The 19087-nt window shown below is 39.0% G+C and overlaps 3 protein-coding genes across 6 annotated transcripts; 2 read left to right on the forward strand and 1 right to left on the reverse strand.

Annotated features, from left to right (window-relative positions):
- Positions 1-351: 351 nt before the first annotated feature.
- RB195_016613 (uncharacterized protein) lies at positions 352-5430 on the forward strand (the record flags this gene model as incomplete). 2 transcript variants are annotated; one of them, XM_064183221.1, is made up of 9 exons in its annotated part: positions 352-465; positions 998-1083; positions 1972-2096; positions 2783-2889; positions 2975-3087; positions 3881-3988; positions 4051-4249; positions 4341-4515; positions 5348-5430. In XM_064183221.1, the coding sequence occupies 9 exons, from the start codon at positions 352-354 to the stop codon at positions 5428-5430; spliced, it is 1110 nt and encodes a 369-aa protein (XP_064039102.1). The 2 variants fall into 2 exon arrangements, with proteins under 2 accessions (XP_064039102.1, XP_064039103.1); XM_064183222.1 differs by lacking the exon at positions 5348-5430 and adding an exon at positions 4764-5178 and having other exon boundaries at positions 4341-4501.
- A 35-nt stretch (positions 5431-5465) lies between these two features.
- Positions 5466-6405, reverse strand: RB195_016614 (uncharacterized protein; the record flags this gene model as incomplete). The annotated part of the gene is made up of 2 exons (XM_064183223.1): positions 5466-6119; positions 6187-6405. The coding sequence occupies 2 exons, from the start codon at positions 6403-6405 to the stop codon at positions 5466-5468; spliced, it is 873 nt and encodes a 290-aa protein (XP_064039104.1).
- A 214-nt stretch (positions 6406-6619) lies between these two features.
- RB195_016615 (uncharacterized protein) lies at positions 6620-18302 on the forward strand (the record flags this gene model as incomplete). Of its 3 annotated transcripts, XM_064183224.1 has the most annotated exons (17): positions 6653-6748; positions 7318-7462; positions 8112-8194; positions 8309-8471; positions 8537-8729; positions 9892-10015; positions 10841-10926; positions 11515-11639; positions 11948-12072; positions 12148-12260; positions 13162-13269; positions 13330-13528; positions 13615-13770; positions 16674-16818; positions 17197-17279; positions 17379-17541; positions 18169-18302. In XM_064183224.1, 17 exons carry the CDS (start codon positions 6653-6655, stop codon positions 18300-18302), a joined length of 2241 nt encoding a protein of 746 aa, XP_064039106.1. The 3 variants fall into 3 exon arrangements, with proteins under 3 accessions (XP_064039105.1, XP_064039106.1, XP_064039107.1); XM_064183226.1 differs by lacking the exons at positions 6653-6748; positions 7318-7462; positions 8112-8194; positions 8309-8471; positions 8537-8729 and adding an exon at positions 15832-15935 and having other exon boundaries at positions 9902-10015; positions 13615-13789; XM_064183225.1 differs by lacking the exons at positions 8537-8729; positions 9892-10015; positions 10841-10926; ... (8 more) ...; positions 17379-17541; positions 18169-18302 and adding an exon at positions 9291-9424 and having other exon boundaries at positions 6620-6748.
- Between the last annotated feature and the right edge of the window lie 785 nt (positions 18303-19087).

Below are 19087 nucleotides of genomic sequence, written 5' to 3' on the forward strand. Positions count from 1 at the left end.
ATTAGGAATTTGTTTACATGACATCTATGCGACCCCCGGCCGAATTACACTCTATTCCTGACTCCAACGTAGTCGTCGACTGCGCTGTCGTTTACGCTTCATTACGTTTACCGATTATTTACCGAGTCTACGTCCAAAGATTACTGTTATCAGACCATTCGCAATGTTAAGACCTTGTAGAAGCACATTTCTTCGGTGATAACAAGAGTTGATTGATGTTTCCAGCATCCTTTTATTTTGTACAAAAGAATTTTCACGTGACATTGTGCGAAGCTTACAGTCAATTTACTACACATCTGCTCCAATTTTTCTTGAGAAAAAATCTATTTTCTAAATTTCAGCGTTTTTAAAATGGTCCTGCACTCCACGTACGCTAAGGTTCCTGTATGCAACACGGCTCTTCATGAAAAAGTTCTCACAGCGATCCAACAGCATATCGACCGGAATCCGAATCGAATTGCGTTTGTATGTGAATCTGTTTCTCTGTGACAGTGTACGAAGGAAACTCTCAAAATCATCTTTTTTTTTAAATAACTATTTTTTTTTTCAAAATAATCATATATATAATTGATAATCAATTAATTTTATTTAATTGTATGCTGTAATATATTGTTATATCCTATCTATTCTAATTTTTAAAATTTTTTTTTTCTTTTTACATCATATTTTTCCCTTTTTATATAATTTTTAATAATGAGAAAATAACAATTAAATCAATTTTCTCGCTACAGAATAATCTCAGAAATAACCATAAAGTGAGATAATAATATAAAAATAATAATATTTATATTATATAAAGAAACATATAACATATAAATATTTGACTAAAGTAGACTATTCTATTGTATTTCTATTTATATTTAGATTATTCTAATCTATTATCATTGATTCTACATTTATTGTGATTACATTCTATTTCAACTTTTTCTTTTATATTTATTTTCTTTTTTTAAATTTTTCTATTCTATTTTACGTGTTTACAACCCTGTTGTTTTAGATCAGCGCTGAAGATGCAGCAAATCGAATCACTTTCAAGGAGATCTACGATCAAGCTTACAGTGTAGCTAGTTTCCTCTCAAGCAGGTAAGCGTTTTTTTTTCTGTTCCTTATTTGTAACTGTTTGGAAATCCAGGCGTATTCGCTTCCTCCATTGTAATTCACCTCATCTTTTCCCATGAACGTAGTGAAATTTATTATTGAACAGTTTAATTTTAAATAAAATTGACAATTGATTAGTTTTATTTAATTGTATGCTCTAATATTTTGTTATATTTTATTTATTCTAATTTTTAAAAGTTTTTGTTTTCTTTTTACATATTTTTTCTTTTTATACAATTTTCTTTTTATATCATTGAGCACTGAGCTTTATTATCGAATAATTTTATACTTTTTGAATATTTTATTTGTTCTTCAAATCTTTCACTATATATCTTTATTTCCCTACTTTTCCTTTTCAAGTGACACATTTCTTTTCATATATTGGAACTCAAAAAAAAATGTATTCTTTTCGTTTTTAATCTTCTTCTTGAAAGTTTCAATGAGGAAAGTACCAGAGAATTTAGTTTTGTAAGAAAAAATGCTGGTAAAATTTCAAGAAAAAGTTTCCTGAGGCTAAATAGGAATTAATGTAACGTGAAATCACGTTTATGATAAATTATCCTCTTCTTAGGGTCTATTTTAATCGGGTTTTCTATAAAGGTGATATAGATAGAAATGGTAATATAAAAATTCACTTTCTCTAATTTCACTGCATCCAATTTGGTCCCTTGTTGAGACGATGTAGTGGAAAAATAGCTTATTCTCGGAATATAACGGTATTAATTTTTGGATATTGCCGTACAAAGCTCCCGTGTTAAAATTAGGTGTGCTTAGACTCCACTCGGGGTCGAAAAAACGAAGAGCCACAGAAGCCACTCTATTTGATGAGATCCTTGAACTCTGTTGGTGCTCACAGTTAATTTTTTTTTGCAGAGGTTATGGACATCTGGATGTGTGCTGTCAGGTGATGCCGAACTGTATCGAATACGCGGTGTTCTACCTTGGTGCATTGCTATGCGGTGGAGCTATGTCTGGAGCGAGTGCGATGTTTACGGATTGTTAGTGAAGCCGTTTTTTCTCAGATTCCTGCACCATTAATCAATTATCTATCCAGAAAATGTTTTCTTTAAATCAAATCATGCCGTTCTTCAAGGAGAAATCCAGAGAGTTCTATGTAGTACTCTCTATTTCGATACTATGCTCTGCGCTTTTCACATAGTAGATAGCCTAAAAAGAATAATTAAGAATAATTAATTAATTAATAATATTAAGGACCTTTAATAATGTTTGGTAGAAATAACTTATATTCCTACTTTTGGCATATCCCATTTATTTCTTCGAATTAGCTCTGCGCTCGTTGTTTCGCAGGAAAAAAAACTCGTTTTTCCCTCAACTCCGAACATTTGGAATAGGAAATTCCCGCCTGATATCGTTTTTTTTCGGATTCTTTCCGATCAGATTGAGGATTGATTGATCTGTTCGCTTTAGAGTTCAAAAGTATTGTATTACTGTATTTAAGATAAATCGATAAAGTTGTTAAATATAGAAAAAGTTCAACAGTTTGGGTACAATTATTGTTTTATCGATGAATGTGAAGAGCCGGTTTTTCTCTCCTAAAAACAGAGATCAAAATAAATTCACACTCTGAATAGAACATCTTAGAAAATTGTCGGAAAAATCCACATCGAATCAGATTTATAGCCTCAAACATATGAAAAAATACCGTAACCGCTCGGTTTTGTAGATGAATTAGAGCGACAATTTCTTGATTCACGCTGTAAAGTTGTTATCACGGATGAAGCACACCTGGACAAAGTCCTGCTAGCCACGAAAAGATGTCGAGAGGTGAAGGTGGGTGATTTTTTCCATCAACTTTCCTAAAATCAACGATGATCGATAATCGTGTAAGATCCACAATCAATCGATCTGTTTACAGACAGTGATCTGTGTTCAATCCTCGAAATCAACTCGTGCGATTCCAAGCGGTGTTGTACCTTGGCATGACGTCATCAGAACACGCGTAACCGCTCTTCCCAAGTATAAATTCAGGTTAGTTGAAATTTTTATTTTGTGGTTTTTGACTATTTGATCTTTTCACGCTTGACCCCCAATCATGTTGCCATATTTGCTCGATGCTCGATCGCTTAATCTCTAGCTTCTATCAAAACACTTAAGAAAAGATTTTGATAAGGAGTACCACACCTTTAGTAGACGAATGATAAGTGATAACCAGATTAGAGGAAAAGGAACATTTTTATAGACTTATTGGAGCGGTGCGCCACAAAAACTGTGGACAGGACAAAAAAAAAACCGTGAATGAGCGCATTTTGAAACTCTTACTCGTAAAAGTTGATTATTGTCCATTTTCTTTCCTTCCTCTTTCTTTTTTTCTTTTTTCTTCCGATGTTCTAAACGACGATCTGAAGCTCGGTGCAGTAGCCGAAGCGGCTGCGCTCAAAGCAGTGCGGTAGAAATAGCGGTCGGAATCGAGGTGGGACCACAACGAACTGCGGGGGGATGAGTGGTTTTAGTAAGTGTCCCCTTTGGTCCCAACCACCTCGCTTCAGCGCACAGCTTCGAACGCAGTTGCATCGAGCTTCGTGTCCTTTTGGTCCGACTATACACAGAGTTATTCAATGGGAAATTGTCGCTTTGTTATTATCAGCTTCTCCTAAATGTTCAGGAGGTCCCAGCCTCGTGAACCTATACTCTCTGTTGAAATTTTTTGTTTATACTATGCTATACTTTTAAACTTTTCTTTAAAACGTACGCTAAACTTCTTGTCGCACTACTATCCCCGTTACAACCATCCGTAAAGCGAACTAATTTCTTCCGCTTCCAGTCCAGATGACATGGCATTGTTACCATATTCAAGTGGTACCACTGGTTCTCCGAAAGGTGTGGTGCTTACCCATAGAAATTTCACAACGATGCTGGATCTAGTGAATAGGTTGGTCATCCAGTTTCACTCCTTCGCTCTGTTGAATCGTCACTCACTTTGTCGTCGTTTAGTCACTTCGACGAGAACATTGTTGCGAAGCTGGGTGACTCGGACTGGGATTATCATAAGGAGAATCTGCTTCTAATACTGCCTTTCTATCACATTTATGGATTTGGTCTGTTGAATCAAACGCTTCTCAAAGGAACTACGGGAATAATTCTTGCTAAATTCGAACCTACTGTGTTCTTGAATGCAATTCAAACATATAAGGTCAGCAGAACAACTCCAGCTTCATTTTTCTTTTTTTTTTCTCATTTTTTCTTTCTAATCGTTTTTTTCACACTTAATCAATGCTGTTAAGCCGAAATTACTGATGCTCGTTCCGCCAATACTTCTCCTACTAACAAAACATCCTATGACCTCCAATTACGATCTCTCTTCGTTTCAATTCGTTCTCAGTGGAGCAGCACCAGCTGGAAAAGATCTCTGTGACGAGTTCCTCAACAAATATAAGCACGTGAGGTACTTGGCACAAGGTAATGCAACTGTTTACTTCTTTCAAATATATTCCTGCTTTCTTATTGCAAAACAAATATTGAGAATTGAGCATCAATTAAAGGCAGCATACCACGAATCTGGGGTGTTACGGATTTTAGGTGGAGTATCCGTAAACAAGGTCGTAGATTATGGAGATCGGGGGAGGGGGGGTTCCGCTCATCTTGCCCTGAATCACAGCAAGCAGCCGGCCTCTGAACGCTGTTTCGTACGATGCCTTCTATTGCAGCGCGCCACCTTTGCACACGTGGCGTCCCTTACTGCCTATCGGGTTCGAATTGATTTTCGACGAATCGCAGGGTGGAGGCGGCGCAAGGGGTGGAGCGTTGCAATGGATGGCGTCGTACAAAACAGCATTCTGTAGGCGGCTGCTTGCAATGATGCAGGGAGAGATGAGTGGAACTACCCCCGTCTCCATAATCTACGACCCCGTCCGTATACGGATACTCCACCTGAAATCCGCACCACCTCAGATTCGTGGTATGTTGCCTTTAAAGAAGCGAGAGTACAAAATGTGGTGCAATGATAAGCTTTCGATACAGTTGAGATCTGGTCAAGAGCCTAGGACCAACAAAGGATTTCTTCCTACCCAGTATATGAATAATCCTCGTGAATTATCCAGCACTTCTGCGTTTACGTTTTGATCCCAGAAAAAGGTATCTTAATGAGGGCGTCGAAACTTTGGTGAATCACCTTTGTTCAGAGCAACATTTCAGGAAATATGAATATTTTGACCCCATCTTTTTCAATCCCACTATTTTTCAGCTACCATCGATTACATTTTACAATATTTTCAGTTTCTAAAATGTTCAGGTAGAACGTTAGGTACAATGTCTCGAAGAGGTATTCATTATCAGGCCTCGATACTAGGCGTATGGCTAAAACATAAAAGTTAGCACCATCTACAAGCTGCTCAGAATAGATTCGGTATCTAATATCCTGGAGCAGTGCGAGGAGGTGGGCAGTGATCGCAGCTTCCTGGTCCTCCCTGGTCTCCATCTGGTCCATTGTTACCGGGGCCGCCAGGCTGTCCGGGACCACCAGGGTTTCCGTTATCTCCGGGAAGTCCTGGGCCACCATCTTGGCCGTTGTTTCCTGGAGCTCCTGGATTTCCATCGGGTCCAGGGGGTCCTTGTGGTCCTGGTGGTCCAGCTGGTCCCTGAGGTCCGGGAACTTCTCTGAGTTGTCCAGGTGCTCCAGGTGCACCGGGGTTTCCAGGCTGTCCGTCGCTTCCGGGTGGTCCCTGTGGTCCTGGTGCTCCAGGTGCTCCAGCGTTTCCTGCTCCTCCTGGCTGTCCATCTGATCCTGGGTTTCCTGGTGCTCCCTTTCCTCCTGGGTTTCCTGGGGGTCCTGGAGGTCCATCGGGGCACTCGACGCAACCGTTGTGGGGAGGAGCAGGTGTTGCTGGTGGTCCATCGGGACCATCCTTTCCAGGAACTCCTGGTGTTCCATCTGATCCAGGCTGTCCATCTGGACCAGGTGGTCCGGGTGGTCCTTGTGGGGAAACACCGCAACCGCAGCATCCACCACCGTAGCCAGACTGACGGCGGCTTCTTAGTGCGCTTTCTGTGGTCTTGCTGAGAACCTAGAAATTGGCATTGTAAGACTTGTAAGAACTGGAGCTGTATGTTCCGAGCAGAGATGAAATTTACCTGAGTGCGGGTGACTTCTCTCCAGATGTTTCCTGAGCGGGACTTGCAGAAGTCGACTTCGTTCTGCATGACCGACTGCATGTGCTGCATGTAGTTGTACAGCATCGGCACGGAGACGACGCAGATAAGCGTAGCCGCGGTGGATAGGGCAACGCCCAAGAAGGCGACTCTCCTGAGGGAGAGGGCTTCGGCTTCCCAGTGCTTCACGTCGCCAGTCATGCTTGGTGCTTCTGATGGATTATGTCGCGTTTTTATACGTCTTCTCGTACTCCCCGCCCCTCTATTATTACGTCTTTTCGGCTTAGCGATTTCAGTTTCACGCATTAGTTTCCGTTAGCGAAGGTCACGGGTAGGAAAGCAAACGGTAGGCAGAAAAGGTGTTTCGAAGGCACATAGATAATTTTTTCTGCATGAAGTGGTCGCATAAGCTAAAATGAAGCAAAAGAAAATTCTTTCAGGATATGGGATGACCGAAAGTGGAATGGCCTCACATTTGCCACCGCTGGACTCACGGACGAATTTCACAAACGTCGGAAAAATCGCCTCTACATTTGAGCAAAAGGTGGGGGTTTCTCGGCTATTCCTTTCATTTTTTTAGTTCCTTGAAAAATTGCAGAACATTGGAATCATTCCAGTGTTTTAGCGAAATTTAAAGAAGTAGGAACTGAAGACCTAAGATTAAAGAATTAGAAAAAAAACGTCCCACTGAAAACTCGGTTACCTTTATCAGAAATTCTAGGAAATTACTTGGAAAGTTTTGTTCTCAGTGCATTTGAACAATACAATGAAAGATTCTGATTTTTGTTTGTAAAAAATTCGATGTAGACGAACTTCTAGATATAAAACCCTAATGGCGCAAGAATATTTGTTGAACTGAATTTTTTTAAACTTGAGATTAACTTACTGATTGATTGATTGACTTAAAACTCCAGTCACAAATTATTTCTGAGTAAATTTCTTGAAATAAAAAACTGGAGTTTCAAAGTTTAGAATTTATGTTTATGCAGCGTCTATATCTTTGTGGATATATGAAAATACTTCTTTAAAAAATTGAAAAAGAATTCGACTCCAGCATAAGTTGCTAGCTGGAGATTTATTGGATTGATAAATAAGGATAATTGAGCATTTCAGATAATCTCAACTAGCACTGGAGAAGAGGTCCCAACAGGCGAAAGAGGGGAAATATGTGTTCGTGGTCCTACGATTATGAAGGGATATTTGAATCGACCTGAAGAGACAGCTGAGACGATCGACGCAGATGGATGGCTACATACAGGTACGTCAAATGAGATATTCCCAGGAAAATCTGAAACTCTATCTATTCTAACCAACCTGGAGGTTAAACTGTTCTAGTGTTTTGGTTTCTTTGGTTTCTGTGATCCTTAGTTTACTACCATATTTATCTATTTGCCTTCTTATTGGTATTATTTTACTATTATTATTGCTATTACTATTATTACTATTATTTATTAATTACTGCACCAATCTGTAAGTGAATGTCAAACAAAAGTTATCTACGTTATGTTCACACTTTGATTGATTTTGATTGATGCTGAGGCAGTTATTTTCAAAAAAAGTCCTCCCTAAAGGTTTGTGACTATCTAATCTTCAAAAGTTCCTACCAGCAAAACATGACACTTTATCCCTTATTAACAGACTACGGATGAAATTGAATTGAAAGTATTTGACTATATAAAGTCTATCTCGCGAATTTATGTGGAAAAAATGCGGGAAAAAAGGGCGAAAACTTTTTCTTTCACGTGCGATAGCGTGCAAATAGTATGTAGCAGGCAGTGCTTTAAAAATATGAGAGTACTAATCTGACTAAAAGTATTATTACCTTGTCCTGATTACAAATAGAATTGTATTGTTAATCAATAGAATTTTGGAATTAAACGCTCAGCTCCATCCTTCTCCATTTTCAGGAGATATTGGATACGTTGACAACAAAGGACAAACTTACATTGTAGATCGCCTGAAGGAGCTGATCAAAGTGAAAGGACTGCAGGTACATAATTTTTTCTTAGGTATTCCTAAGACTGTTAATAATGTTTCTTCGAAAAAAAAAGAATCCAAAAGTTCATTCTCCAGATCTTTGCTCTCCCCAGACTTCGCTTTCTAGGTTGCTCCAGCTGAGCTCGAAGACATACTTTTGTCTCATAAAGAGATCCAAGACGCGGCAGTGATTGGAGTCCCAGATGAGAAAACTGGCGAAAAACCGAGAGCATACGTGGTTAGAGCTAATGAGACCCTTACAGAGGCTGATGTGAAGCATTTCATTGAAGGTGAGTTAAAATTAACTGAATTTGACGCTATTAGCTGGATTATCTAATAAAAGGCAGCAGTGTAGCGCAGCCGGCAAGAGGTTTGATCGCAACTCCTCAATCGATGGTTCGAAATCGCCCTAGTGCTAACGAAATCCTTCACCTATCCAGGGTCGATAAATCGGTACCAGATTTGTACCCGAAGGCACTCGCGCGACAAATTGGTCTTCCTGCGTGGATCATTGTAGAGGATGTAGATGTGTTCGATTCTGAAACAAGGTAGAATCCATGGGTGTATTCCCATAGGGATTGACCAATGTCGTGCACTTTATGCTTTCTCTTTTACTTCATTATTGTCTCTCAAGGTATGCCGAGACCGAGGAAATTTCCGAGAATATTTTTTTCTAAAGGAAAAAAAACACCCGGAATTTTATAGGAGTCGCTTATTTCATGCGCATATGATGAAAAGCATAAGGAGTGTGTAGGACTGAAAAAGCGGGTGAATTACTGCGGACGCGTCACCGTCGCTGGGATAAGCATAAGTACAAGGTCGCTCGATTCTCCCAGCATGTCATAATCTCTTCCGCAGGGTGCAGGAAATTAAATGCAACTTTTATTTGCCCTTAAATAATCCTCTAGTTAGTGAAAAATAATAAGCTATAGTCAAAGATAGCGCACTTCACGGATTGGGACTCTGGAGGAGTTCCGCTTTTTCGTACTGTTTTCTCTTCGCAGTAATGTCATTACTAATTTATTTTCTATTCCCTTTTCTCGAGAAAAAAAAGAGTCTACGTCGATAACAATTCCTTTTCTTCCATTCGGATGTTCCTTTTTTTCCAGAGAAAGTATCTTCCTACAAATTTCTCACCGGTGGTGTCGTCTTCGTCGATGAAATCCCGAAATCGCCGGCTGGGAAGATCCTTCGACGCTTCCTACGAGATCAAGTGGCGAAAGAGTTGAAGTCGAAGATATAACAAGAAATAGATGATTCAGTTTTATGATGATGTAAATAAATGATGAAATAAGCTAAAACAAATGTTTTAGTGTAGGAATGAGTGTTTTTTTCTTATTTTCTGATTCTGTTCTAAAGAATGACTGAAATTTCTAATTTTTTGTTTTTATGTAGAGTTTAATCCCGGGAGACCCATTCGCTTTACGCTGACCGATGTTTATAGAGTATGGGTCTAAAGATTACTGTTATCAAACTACTCACAATGTTAATAGCTCGTAGGAGACCATTTCATCGTGATAAGAGGAGTTGATTGCTATTTTCAGCATTCTTAACTTTGTATCATAGTATTTTCGGCTGATATTGATATACTTTCAATCACCCCCTCTTGTTCCAAATTCTCAAATCTGTTTAAAAAAATTCCAGCATTCTTGAAATGGAAGAACGCCCTCTTGTTCCAAATTTTCAAACCTATTACAAAAAAAATTCCAGCATTCTTGAAATGGTCCTGTTCTCCACGTACGCTAAGGTTCCTGTGTGCAACACTCCTCTTCATGAAAAAGTTCTCACGGCAATCCTACAGCATATGGATAGGAATCCGAATCGAATAGCTTTTGTATGTGAATCTGCTGTTTTCTATTCTTTAATAAAGTATGTAGAAATTTCTCGAAATGTATACCGGTTTCAAAACATTGCTAGGAAAAACATTGTGAAGCATTTATAAGAAGAGGACAAAGGATAAACTCTTCCACGATCAAATCTACTTGGGATGTAGTGCGTTCTTCTGCAACTCGCAATCGTTCAGATTTGTTTTGGAACACGATCTGGCCTATAAAATGATTTACGGTAGCCAGACGATGTATCATATCCGGGTTTTTATCGTCCCAGACAATTAGCTGATACAGCAATTTGTCGACCCTGGATGGATGAAAGGCTTGTTTGGCTCTGGGACGTTTTCGAACCATCGAACGTGCGGCCACAGCGGACATTTTAGTGACTGTGCTACATCCATCCTGACATTTATAAAAGAAATAATACTGATATTTATATACAACTTTGGGTCGTTTGTAGCGCAGAGGTAAGAAGTTCTGTTGCGGCTGCGGAGTGACCGGTAGGAGTTTTAATTCCGCCCTAGTGCTCGCGAACCCTCTCATCCTCCTGGAGTCGATAAATTAGTACAAGACGTGTCTGAGAGGATAAAAACACTTCCTTAACACATCGGTTAACCGCAGAACTCATTGTAGGGGTGCACTCCCATTCAGAAACCTCAAACGAATTCTATATTGAAGTCGAACGCGTAGACGAGTCCCCATAAAGATTGATCGCCGTGCACTTTTTTGTTTATCCTTTATATAAATTTTCAATTACAATAGTCAGTTTTATTTCCAGTGAGAGGGCATTCAATATGAAGAGTAGATTGTTTACAATATTGCTGTTTTAGATCAGCGCTGAAGATCCAGCAGTTCGCATCACTTTCAAGGAGATCTACAATCAAGCATATACCGTAGCCAGTTTCCTCTCAAGCAGGTCAGCAGGTTTTCTTCCTATCCGTTTTAACTGCTTCGAAATTCGACTTCACTCAGTTATTCACTTCTTTCACGAATTCTCCTTATCTATTTTTATGAAAGTAAAGGAATTGATTGTTGAATTATTTTCTATTTCACTTTCATTCATTATTTTTATGCTTTACCATATATTTTTGTTTCTTCATTTCTTTCTTGGCAACATGCGTTATTTCATATCAAAACTCTAGAAAATTTCCTTTCTTAGGTTTTAATACATATACTGTCAATATGATCCACTCGTTAGAAAATGAATTTTTACGGATAATCAATAAAACTGATTTACGGAGAAATGATATTGAAAAAATCCAAAAACTCGCCAATTTCACTGAGTCTAGAATGGTCCAACAGTAAAATGGTGCAGTTGGGTGAGAAGAAAAAAAATAGTTCAACTTAGAATTCAGCTTTATTACGTATATAGGGTAACATCATGACATTCGTGCACGCTAAAAAGAGAAAAGCTCAGACTCCCGAGAAAAAGAGAAACTACGGAAATCACTCTATTTGATAAGATCTTTGAACTCAGTTTGTGACCACAGTGATTTTTTTGCAGGGGCTATGGACACCTGGATGTGTGCTGTCAGGTGATGCCGAACTGTATCGAATATACAGTGTTCTACCTTGGTGCATTGCTATGCGGTGGAGCTATGTCTGGAGCGAGTGCAATGTTTACGGACTGTAAGTGAAGCCGTTTTTTTCTCAGATTTTTGGACCATTAAAGTATGATCTATCCAGAAAGAGAGTTTCTTTTATCAAGTAAAACCCTACCTCAAGTAGAAAAGAAAAAAGTGGAAGAAATTAAACAATTTGGAAAAATAAGCTAAAAAGCTGCTACCTCCTTATCGACCCGCAATTTGAAGGTGAAAAATTTGTCTTTTTCTCATTAGAAGGCATATTTCTGTTTCATTCCAAAACTTTGGATAGAGATCAAAAGGAAAATCCAAGCTTACTAATAGTTTCATACCCCCACCTTGTGAAATGTTCAGTAACCGCTCGTGTTATAGATGAGTTAGAGCGACAGTTTGTGGATTCACACTGTAAAGTTGTTATCACGGATGAAGCACACCTGGACAAAGTCCTCTTAGCCACAAAAAGATGTCGAGATGTGGAGGTGGGTCATTTTATCCATCTTTCATATAATCAACGATGATCGTGGGAGATCCACAATCAGCCGATCTGCTTACAGACGATTATCTGTGTTCAATGTCCGGAGTCAACTCGCACGCTTCCAAAGAGCGTTGTACCTTGGCAGAATGTCACTAAAACACCTGTAATCGCTATTCCTAAGTATAACTTCAGGTTTGTCCAAATCTTACTTTTTAGTTCTTGACCAATTAAACTTCTTACGCTCCACTCTGAATCAAAACTGATTACGTTATTTCTTCTGTTTTTTTACTTTTTAATCTTTAGCTTATATCGGAGCAAGTGCCACCCTTAGTAGACGATTGACAGCTGATCCTTATATTAGTGAAAAAGGAAGTGTTCTGTAGACCTATTGGTTGGAGAGCTGAAAAGAAGTCAAAATGACGAATAGGACAAAGAAAAAGCATGAATAGCCTATTTTCCAACCATTACCGAGGATTATCCCGTTACTTTCTTGTTGTTACGAGCTTTTTGTAGATATTCAAACTCCGTTTCCTCTCAGTGTCCCAGCTTCGCGAATCTCCAGTTGCCGCAATTTTTTCTCTTCAAATCCAACAGTGTCTGTTTTCGCTTCGTTACAACCATCCTGGGTGCAATTCTAATGGAACTCATGCAATTTTCGGCTTTGCCTGCCGCTTCATGCTTTCGATTGGCACCACCCCAATTCCGTGGTGTCGCGTTGCGAGGGCGAAGGGAATAAAAAGGGTACTGCGTTCTTCTAAACAATAATGGAAATTGGACTTATTAATTGACCAACTATATTAGCAGGTCACATTTCCTCCTAGAAATATGTCCGACCAATATTTATTAGCAAAACGAAAGAAACAAGGTGTATTTGTACACATGTCCATTTATTATCACACAGAAGAAGAGAAAGAATAATAACGTCGCAATTAAAAAGAGTCTCACTTTGTCTATGATTGCCTATCAATAAGAATTCGCATTTGTGTCTGATAATGCATTACAAAACTATTCGGATGAATTATTACCACTCCTTTCTGCATTACGCATCCTTAACAACTCTTAGTTACATTTGATAAACACTTCTTGCTTCCAGTCCAGATGACATGGCATTGTTACCGTATTCGAGTGGTACCACTGGTTCTCCGAAAGGTGTGGTGCTTACCCATAAAAATTTCACAACGATGGTGGATCTAGTGAACAGGTTTGTCCTCACCGTTTTCACTTCTAAGCTCCAATGAATCATCAGTCATTTACCTTTTAGTCACTTCGACGAGAAAATTGTACATAAGCTCGGTGACTCCAATTGGGATTACCATAATGAGAATCTGCTTCTAATGCTACCTTTCTATCATATTTATGGATTTGGTCTGTTGAATCAAACGCTTCTCAAAGGAACTACTGGAATAATTTTTGCCAAATTCGAACCTACCGTGTTCTTGAATGCAATTCAAACATATAAGGTCTGCAACGATTTCAACTTCCCTTTTCCTTTTCTCCCCTTCCTTTTTTCCCGATTTTTTTTTCACGCGCAGTCTCAGATGTTAAGCCGAAAATGCTGATGCTCGTTCCACCGATACTTCTCCTACTAACAAAACATCCTGTGACTTCCAACTACAATCTCACTTCGTTTCAATTTGTTCTCACTGGAGCAGCACCAGCTGGAAAAGATCTCTGTGACGAGTTCCTCAACAAATATAAGCACGTGAGGTACTTGGCACAAGGTAAAGTTTCAACTATTCATTGTAGATGTAATTCTTTTATTATTATGTATCATGTAGTAAATAAATTAACTTTCGAGAAATCTGGGGAGTCAGTCCGAGAGCAAACCACTTAAAACACCTCGTATTCCTAAAGCGCATTCTCCATGTTCAGTATGCCTGCAGCAAAATTGCATCCTCATGCTTGTCGTGTTGGCTTGAAAAATTGAATTAGTAAACAAAATCCAGACTGGTACAAGTGATTTGACACCTCGATTTTACATGTACATTTGTAAGTAGATCTGACAAAAAGAATGTCAGACATCAAATATGCGAGGACGAGGACTGTTGTTTTTTCTCTACAAAAATCGTATCCAGAAAACATAGGGAACTACCAATTAATTCCATTTTTGCACTGCAAAACAAAGTAAAACAATCGCAAAGCTACATACGAAGAAATAACTGCCAGCAAAATTTTTCGGAGATTCTAAAGACCGGTCATGCCAAAGGAAAAACAAGCACCCTTGAATTTGTTTCGAGATAACGTTTGTTTCTTTACTCTATTTTATTTGTTGTTTTCCTTCCTTTTTTGATTTTTTTCGATCTGCTACAATCAATTTTTGTCTTTACTCGAACTTACCCGCCTTGTCTAACTACAAGGACACATAGTCAGCTCTCGAATAATCTTTGTTTTTAAGTATTGTTAACAAGCGTATAGAACGTGCACTCTGCGAAAGTTCTGCTAAGATTAATAGTCGAATCTAGTCTTGGGCGTGGAGATTACACGTGCAGATATCGCAGGCACCACATGTAAAATAATATCAATAAAGATGTGAACGACAATTAGATGGAAAAACCATCATGAAAGCTGCGAACCATCAATGTGACTCTCTTCGACGCTCTCTCTTCGGATGAGACATGGTGATGAATACTCGTCAGCATGTTTTGCTGTTCTGTGTCGGCCAAACCCACTCCGACTGTTGAATGTCGCATCACACTTACGTACTGGCTTTCTCGATGCAGCAATTGGTCGGCTCTTTTTCTGCGCCCTGAATTCGACAATTTGCTCTTGCTAATACCCATGAACATCGACGAGGTGCCTCTGGATTTTTTTTTGCCCTCGTCTACATTATACACTCTGCATATATGCATGACGACGCTGGAATCAGCGCAACGTTAATTTGCGTATGAAAGGGGAAACAAAAGTGTCAGAAAACTGACTTGCCTGTGGCACTCATAATGCGGATTGAAGAACAGTTAAGAAGGGCCTCAGCTAATGACTTGCTTGCAAACTTACATGTTCTGACATGTAACGCAACGCTTGGAACATTCGCAAAGTGTGACTCCTATAATTCTCCGTATTGTTGCCTTCCCAGATGCCTAGTGTCCAGTCCTGTTCTGAGACTCCTTAAAAGGTGGGTCCTTGGAGGACCCGTACCGAAATACTCTGTCTTAATCACCGCGCTGCATATATATCCACTCCACCTGGACAGAGCCTAACCAGCTTCTCACAATGGACCTACAAAGTCCCCAGACGTGTGAACAGAGCGCGGACAGTGTGCTCCACGCTATTGGACAATCTCAGGAAAATCGCTTACCTGGAGCTCCTTCGCCTCCTTTCTAGCTGGTTGCACTGCTCGAGAGTTGCGTTTCATGTTCTAATCAGCTCACATTCGACCTCTTTCCTCGCTCCGCTCGGTGGCGAAATGATGAAGTGAACTTTGAAACGCGAAAGTGTGTGTCTCATTAGAGACAAAGATGGGCGGAGCAAAAGCGCGCGCAATGGAGGAGCGCTGCAGGACCTTACCGCTCCCGGGCCGGGTGACCCTTTAGATAGAGCGTAAAAAGAGTAACGTCATCCGTGAAACGTATCTACATTTTGCATACGTTTCCTGTTGCTACGTGCATGAAACCTTATTACTATTTTCTTCTACAGTTAATAGCTCTTAGGTTCATTTTTAGACAATTTGTAGTGACTTTTCTACTGCAACATTGGTATCATGCAGTAATATGTAAAAATTAAATATTTGCATCAGCAAAAATGATGTGATAAAAATTTCTTTTAGCATATGGTATGACTGAGTGTGGAATGGCTTCACATTTACCCCCTCTGGACTCACGTACTAATTTCACAAACGTTGGAAAAATTGCCTCTACATTCGAGCAAAAGGTGGTGATTTCCTACTTATTCATTGCATGTCCTTTGTTGCTCGGGAAATTGCTGAACTTTGGAATCATTTTAGGTTTTCAGCGAAAATAAAAGAATAGATAAAGTATTGGTAAACCGGCCACTTTTATTGGAAGTTTTACTAGCAAAATGTTTTGTGGGTTCCCAATTATAGGTTATATGGAAAACTCAAATGAGAGCAGTTATGAAGCGGTATATTGACGTTAAAATATTGGCTGGAAAATGTGTGACAATTTTAAACATGCATACGATTTAGGATCCTGGTAACGACTTTTCTTGGCAAATTTTACAAAATACAAAAAGTTATGGATAAATAAGCATAAGATTTTAAGTTTTTAGTGTCTCTGTATGTATACGAATATACGAAGAGATCAAAAAGGACTCGGAAACGGAGTTCTTAACATCACTGAAGGCTATTAGTTAGAGATTTATTGTAGAGATAATTGGTAATTGACGATTAAAGGCATCACCCTATGAATCTGTGGTGGTATGAATTTCTGATTGCTAAAGACTATACAGGACTGTAGATTGCGGAAACGGGTGAGATCTTCCTCATTTCTTTCTAATTGCCGTAAAAAAATGGCCCGAAATGAACAAAAAAACGAAAAGAAATGAGCATTATCCCACCCGTTTTTGCAATCTACGATCCTGCATAGTCATTAGCCATCCGGAGATCCCTACCACCCCAGATTCGTGGGGTAATGTCTTTAAGCATTGCAGATAATCTCAATTGGCACCGGAGATGAGGTCGCAACAGGCCAGAGAGGAGAGATTTGTGTTCGTGGTCCAACGATTATGAAAGGATATTTGAACCGACCTGAAGCGACTGCTGAGACGATCGACGCAGATGGATGGCTGCATACAGGTACGTCAAATGAGTTAGTAGAATAGTTTGGATGTAGTACGGGTACTAATCACTTCCTTACTTACATTCGTTAAATAACATTTCCATGGAAATTCCCTAACAATCTATTTTAAACGAGCAGCAAGTACGTAAAATAGAAAGTTTTTCAGAATATTGCTTTCAAAAATGTTTCGGCTTTGTCTACTCTTTTGTTCATTACTTTGCAGATTTATTTGTGTTTTTTGTATTTATTTACTTTTTACTACTTTTTTTCTGTATTTATTCATGGCGCCAAAGTATAAATTAAGGCACAACAAACGTCTTTATCTTCTATATTTCCTTATTTCGCTATTCCGCATGTTCTTTGGCGCAATCAGCTCCATCCTGCTCCAATTCTAGGAGACATTGGCTACGTGGACAGCAAGGGTCAGACTTACATTGTGGATCGCTTGAAGGAGCTAATTAAAGTGAAAGGACTGCAGGTAATTACCTGGTATTTTTAGGGTACTATTAGTATTCTCCAAAAAAAATCCAGTATTTTATTCTACAGACCTTCGCTCTCTCCAGACTTCCCTTTCCAGGTTGCTCCTGCTGAGCTCGAAGATATCCTTTTATCTCATAAAGAAATCCAAGACGCGGCGGTGATTGGAGTGCCAGATGAAAAAACTGGTGAGAAACCGAGGGCATACGTGGTTAGAGCTAATGAGACCCTTACAGAGGCCGATGTGAAGCATTTTATTGAAGGTGAGTCTTGTTGCATTAACTGATTTATTCAATAAAAATAAGTCTTTGCAGATAATTTAATTCATTAATTTCTGTTAGGCCTTATCTCTATTGGAAAAGAACATCGGAAATAGCTAGTTTTTCACTGTAAAATAAGAACACTTTCAATACATATATAATGCATGTGGAATATGTGAAATAGAGATAGTGTGCGAATTACTGCGGGCGCGCCGCAGCCGCCGGGATAAACATAAGTGCAGTGCGGCGCGGCGCAGTTGGGATAGTTCCGCTGCCAGTGTGTCATGAGCTAGAGATTTCATGAGTTTAATTGTTTGCCAGCAATTAAACACAAAACTTTTATTTATTTCATTCTTATTATTTTCATTTTAATTTTGTTTTTATTTCCTGGTACCTGATCCTCTAATCTTGTGTGGATAAGGTGAAGAATTCTTGACTCAGGTCTTATAAATGAAGAATAAGCCTTAGCCAAAGATAGGATGCCTCGCCAATTGAGACCATGTTTAACTCCTGAGTTTCGCTCCCCATTGTTTCCTCTCTATTTGTTTCCTTCTCTTTTCTCGAGAAAAAAAAAACAGTTCACATCGACATCAAAACTTTTTCTTCCATTCGGATGTTCTTTTTTTACAGAAAAAGTATCTTCCTACAAATTCCTCACCGGTGGTGTCGTCTTTGTCGATGAAATCCCGAAATCGCCGTCTGGAAAGATTCTACGACGTTTCTTACGAGATCAAGCGGCGGTAGAATTGAAGTCGAAGATCTAACAAGGAATAGATAATTCTGTTGAATGATGATGTAAATAAATGAAGAGATAAGTGTAATCGAATGTTTTCGTGGATGAATTTGTGATTTTCTTATTTCCAGAAGTGTTCTAACTCGTTGTTCTTATATACAGTCCAAATTTAAGAGACTTATACGTTTGCAATAAGATTGAAATCAGTAAGAGATGGTTCCTGGAGTCATGGATAATATTTTTCATGTGTCTCACATGTAGGTTGAATGTCATCGCCATTGCGTAAGTGAAAACTGAATGATAAAGGAACGCATTAGCGTAACAATCGTTTCCGCTAATATAACCGACGGGAAAAATCGATATCTGATCAATAAGTGTGTCAATCTGATCATCAAGTGTGTCTTATCAATGTGTTACTGTTACTTGCATGGTGGATATCCACGCTTTTGGAGGAATTTCTGGTAGATTCGTGGAGTTTTCAGTTCAGCAAAGAACCAACTGCCAGAAACTCTTCGCCTGGAAACGCGGAACTTTTGCAAAAACCATTGTGACCAACCAAGTGTCAGTCACATTAACGTTTCATTAGTAATTCGTACAAATAATGATCACTTCAAAATAAAATTGAGAAATTTTTTTGGGTCCCGAACAGAAGACTCCGGTATTTAAAAAGAATCTCTCATTTTTAAGTGACGATTCGCAATTCGCACTTTCAAAGACTCACATCTTCTTTTCATCTCTTCATATTAGAGTTTTTTCTGGTTGAAATATCACCTAGAATAGATCAGAGTACTTTTTCAGGAATACAACTGCGTGGAG

Source organism: Necator americanus, chromosome II, assembly GCF_031761385.1.
Source record: "Necator americanus strain Aroian chromosome II, whole genome shotgun sequence".
NCBI classification, from domain to species: domain Eukaryota; kingdom Metazoa; phylum Nematoda; class Chromadorea; order Rhabditida; family Ancylostomatidae; genus Necator; species Necator americanus.